The sequence below is a fragment of the Halichoerus grypus genome, chromosome 1 (assembly GCF_964656455.1).
Source record: "Halichoerus grypus chromosome 1, mHalGry1.hap1.1, whole genome shotgun sequence".
Taxonomy (NCBI): domain Eukaryota; kingdom Metazoa; phylum Chordata; class Mammalia; order Carnivora; family Phocidae; genus Halichoerus; species Halichoerus grypus.
The window spans coordinates 205,014,862-205,019,842 of NC_135712.1; the positions used below are offsets into that span (position 1 = coordinate 205,014,862).

Genomic DNA, 4,981 nt, shown 5'->3' on the forward strand with positions numbered 1-4,981 from the left:
GACTGGTCCCAGACAGCTCTGAAAATGGAGCTTGGACTTAGATGTGGGCTTTATGACATAGTTCAAATACTTAAAAGCTCCCAATCAATAACCCCTTTTCTCGACACACACGTAGATTGGCACCCATTGTTCAAAATGCTTAGGATGACTTGTCAACTCAGCCTTCATATGCACAAGAACAGCTCTGATTCCTAATCTAAAGATACATTTGGTAAATATCTCTGCAAAGATAAAGATCAGGGATGTATCTTTCCTCTGGACATCTTTAAGTGAGTAATCTTAACTCTTGTACCCAATGGTGATGACAACAAAAGTTTAAAAAAGGCAGCATCCAATCTTAGATGGCCTTGACATTCAGATAAGAGTGAGCTTCGCCATCTTATATCTCTGCTTCATAGTAATTGAGACCGTAAAAGTAACACGTGCTTGGACTGTCCAACCAGGGTCATCTTGAGCAACAGTCTTCCACTTCTGTGAAACCTAAAATTGTGACTCAAACAAAGATACTGCTGAGAACCAACATGGGCAGGGATCTTTAGAGCATCACTGCCAGAGCACTAACCCCTATATCTCCTTTCTTACTTGGATTCCAGAGATTGGATCCCAGGCCCGTCACTCACTGTGCATAAATGTGTAAGAATGGGGAGTAAGCCAGGACACTAATGTGTGGCCAAAATACCCACAAGCTATTGGGTGAACATTATTTTAGTAAAACTTTCCTTCTGTTTAAGAATAATAATAATAATAAAAGACCGCCCCTCCTCTTGTTTAAGTGATTGGGTTCACCATTTTGTTTTTTATAAATCCCCAAGAGAAAAAGTAGGTCTGGGAGGAGAAAAGGAGTTGTTATAGGTATCAGGGATGATACCTATAGAATACTGTATTACTTATGGTAACAATAATACAATAAAGTATCAGAACTTGACTACAGAAGAGTATCAGGATAGTATAGTATGGTATCAGAGATGACCTACACTGGAATTTATATGGGCGATAAATAAATTTTTATCTATAAATCCAACAGGGTTTCTATTATCACAGCATACACCCTCAACAACCCTGTGAGTACTTCCTGTTATTGTCTTATTTACAGATGAAGAAACTGAAGCACAGGGAGTTTAGGCAACATATCCAAGGTCCGCCAAGTAAGAAGTAGGGGAGCTGGGATTCTAACTCAGGCTGTCTGTGTCCTTGTTCAATATATTACAATACTTCCAACCTTGCACCACATGAAATGCAAAAGAGACAGGCTTCAACTGTAAGGGAGGGTCCCGAAAAACCTAGAATCCTCCATGAGGTCATCTCTTTGACCTAAAGCCAGTTCTTCCTAGGACCTTGACCAAAGCCATTCGAACCTCTCGGTTTCTCAAGCTATAGATGAGGGGGTTGAGTGTGGGGGTGACAAGGCTGTAGAAGAGGGAGACCACATTGTCTTGCTGTGGGCTGTGGTAGGTACCTGGAACCATGTACGTGAACATGGCTGCCCCATAAAAGAGCCCCACCACAGTGATGTGCGAGGAGCAGGTGGTGAAGGCCTTGTGTCGGGCATCGGCAGAGTACATGCGGAGAACAGCCCTCAACACATGGCTGTAGGAGGTGGTGATGAGTGACAGGGGCAGCAGCAAGATCAGCACCCTTGAGATGGACAGCGACAACTCATAAGCAGAGGTGTCTGCACAAGAGAGCTTCAGCAGAGCAGGCAGCTCACAGAAGAAGTGATCCACAGTGTGTGAGGCACAGTAGGGGAAGTGCAGGGTGATGGAGGTCTGGATGGAGGCCACAAGCACACCTGACAACCAGGAGGTGCCCACCATGGCCAGGCAGACCTGACGTCTCATGAGCATAGGATAATGTAGGGGGTGGCACATGGTAACATAGCAGTCATAAGATATGAGGGATAGCAGGACACCCTCAGAGACACCCATCAGCATCAGGAAGAACATGTGAGCTGCACAACCACCAAAGGATATGGAAACCTCTCCCTGCAGGAAGTCAGCTGCCATCTTGGAGATGGTGACCAGTGGAAAGCCAACATCCAATAGGGAGAGTTGACTGAGCAGGAGGTACATGGGCATGTGGAGCCTGTAGTCTGTGTGGATCAGGAAGAGCAGGATGGCATTGCCCAGAAGGCCCATAGTGAATATGATAGCCACAAGGGAGAACGGGACCAGATGTGACCCTGAGTGGCTGAAGAGCCCCATGAGAGTGAAGTCCAAGTCATTGACTGATTTGATTCTCTCATCCTCCAGGAAGCATCACTCATCTGTAGGAAGAACAGGATATTTGGAAAGAGTCTCAGTGGGTAATAGTCTTGTCTTATATGCCAAATAGAATTGCTTAGTAGTGGTTGCTTAAAGTCTCAAGAAGGATGATGAGCACATTCAGCCTCAGTAGGAAAAAAACAAAACAAAACATACCATCACGGATTCATTATGTCTGCTTTGGTCAGGAGATGGGGAATAGCAAAGTCTTGCCTTTGCCTTTCAAGCAAGCACTATCCACCAACACTTGCAGTTGACCTCTCTGTCCCCGAGCTAGGGAGTACAAGTCAGTCCCAGTGGAATATTGGAATATACCTCATCCCCGATGCCCTGGGACCAAAGCAGGGGAGGTGTTCCAAAGAGATTAGATATCAACTGGGGAGACCTTACCAAAGATAATAAGGGATGATGAGCCTGAAGAAGGAATATGGAGTGTGTGGATTGTTTGGTATATGGTTAAGGGAATATACTCTGGGATAGAGGAAGATTTGAATACCAACTCAGCTGTGTCCTACCTTTGTGACTTTGGACAAGTTATTTAACCTTTCTGGGAGTCAGTTTCCCTATCTGTCTATAGAGATAAAAAAAAAAACACCTTCCTTGTAGGAGTAGCTGTGAGTATTAAATGAGATAATGAATTAAACAGCTTAGCTCAATGACAACCATATGGCAATTTCTTGATTTAAGTTCACAATTATTACTCATATTGTAGAGGAAATGTAAACATTAAAAAGGTCAGCTGGGTAGGATGGTTCACCTATAATAGGATAATGTATGCCTGGTACTTAGCTCAGTGTCTGGCATATAGTAAGACTGTTCAATATGTATTAGCCCTTTTTGTTGATGTTATTCAACATTGTAACTCTTGTCCACTTGCATGGCAAAAATTGATCAATTCAAGTTTATTCTCATCATGCTCTCCTGAAATGACAATTTCCCTGTTCTTATCCTAAATTGGTGGTTCTTAACCAGAGGTGATTCTGCCCTCTTTCCTGGGACATTTGCAATGTCTGGAGATATTTTCAATTGTCATGGCTGGGGTTGCTAATGGATCTAGTGGGTAGAGATCAGGGATGCTACTAAATATCCTATAATGCACAGGATGGTCCCCCCTACCACAAAGAATTGTCTGGTCCCAAATTTCAATAGTGCCAATGTTGAGAAACCCTTCAGCTGACATCCATCCACTCTTCTCTGACCTGGAGCAGAGCCTCTGGGAGGTCTCTTGGGTCCACTGTCTTGGTCTTCTAGCAGAGATAAACTTCATGTCAGATGCATGCCTAGAGATTAATCTGTGAAGTTGAATTTCCAGGTACATTTTAAAGGAATTATTAATAAGACTAGACCCAACTTAAATCCCTGGAGAATTGCATTGTTTCCATGACTCTGTATAGAGAAGGGTTTGTTCTTTAATCATTATCCTTTGGGGCAAATTCATAGCCAGTCTCTCTGGACCTTTTCAAAGGATTTTCAAGTGGACAGTATACTTATTTCTTCTCTTTTCACCCATATCTCCCCCTGGAGCCCCCCTGCCAAAGGGAAGAAAAGGGAGGTGATTCTTATTAAGCAGTTACTATGTACTGGACATCATGTTAAGGTCAGAGAAAGGTTGATGGGCTTCAGTTGAGTGTTTCTCAATGTTGGCATTATTGACATTTCAGGTTGGATAATTTTAAGTATACAGGCATTTCACGTTTAACATTTAAGTGTTACAGGCATTTTTTTTTTAAACTTGATCTTACTGGTAAGTGTTATCATCTGCCTTGTATAGGCAATAGCCAACTATACTGGGTTGAATAGCGTTGCCCCCAAATGCATGTCCACCTGGAACCTCAGAATGTGTCCCTATATGGAAAGAGGGTCTTTGCAGATATATTAAGGATCTTGAGATGAAGTCATCCTGGATTTAAGGTGTTCTCTAAATCCAGTGACTTGTGTTATTGTAAGACAAGGAGAGGACACACAGAGACACAAAGAAGGTGGCCATGTGAAGATGGAGGCAGAGATTGGACTGACCCAGCTATAAGCCAAGGAACACCAAGGATTACCAGAGCTGCCACAGTCTAGGAGAGAGGCATGGGACAGATTCTCCCTCAGACCCTCCAGAAGGATTCAATCCTGGCAACACCTTGATTTTGAACATCTGGCCTCCAGAACCATGAGAGAACAGATGTCTGTTTTAGACCACCCAGTTTGTGTTACTTTGTTACAACAGCCCCAGGACACTCATACACCAGTCCAAGATCACCCAGCAAACAAATGGTAGAATTAATTTTTAAACAACAGCTGGTATGATTCTAGGGTTCTTGTGTTTTTTCTTCACACCTCACTTTCCAACAAAAAATAATGGATCAATCAGATCCTGCTTTCCTAAGTAAAGCTTTGGCGTTCCTGCTCCAGTTATGTTTATTTCTTCTGTTTGACAGTTATCCTGCTGCCTGGCCTATGGCAGGAGCCACTTCACCAGCTGTGGGTCCATGGTCTTGAATATCCTTGCCCTGATGCTCCCTCACTCACTTACCTGGCTTTGGCACGGTGGTCCTTTCAGTGGATTTGTCAACAGCCCCCGTCTCCACTTTAAGAAACCATGCAAGTCAACTCTGATTTACCTCCAAGAAATGTCAGTCTACAGCACGATGTGAACTCAGTGCTACTTGCCCTGGTACCTTGGATCCTCTACCTCTAAAGACCATAGGATGTCTCCCCAGTGTCTTACCTAT

At 43.5% G+C, this 4,981-nt stretch overlaps 1 protein-coding gene across 1 annotated transcript; it reads right to left on the bottom strand.

The window, feature by feature from the left end:
- Positions 1-1,298: 1,298 nt before the first annotated feature.
- On the bottom strand, positions 1,299-4,740 carry LOC118533656 (olfactory receptor 2Z1-like). The gene is made up of 2 exons (XM_078059355.1): positions 4,726-4,740; positions 1,299-2,243 (listed from the first exon to the last, which is right to left on the bottom strand). The coding sequence occupies exons 1-2, from the start codon at positions 4,738-4,740 to the stop codon at positions 1,299-1,301; spliced, it is 960 nt and encodes a 319-aa protein (XP_077915481.1).
- Between the last annotated feature and the right edge of the window lie 241 nt (positions 4,741-4,981).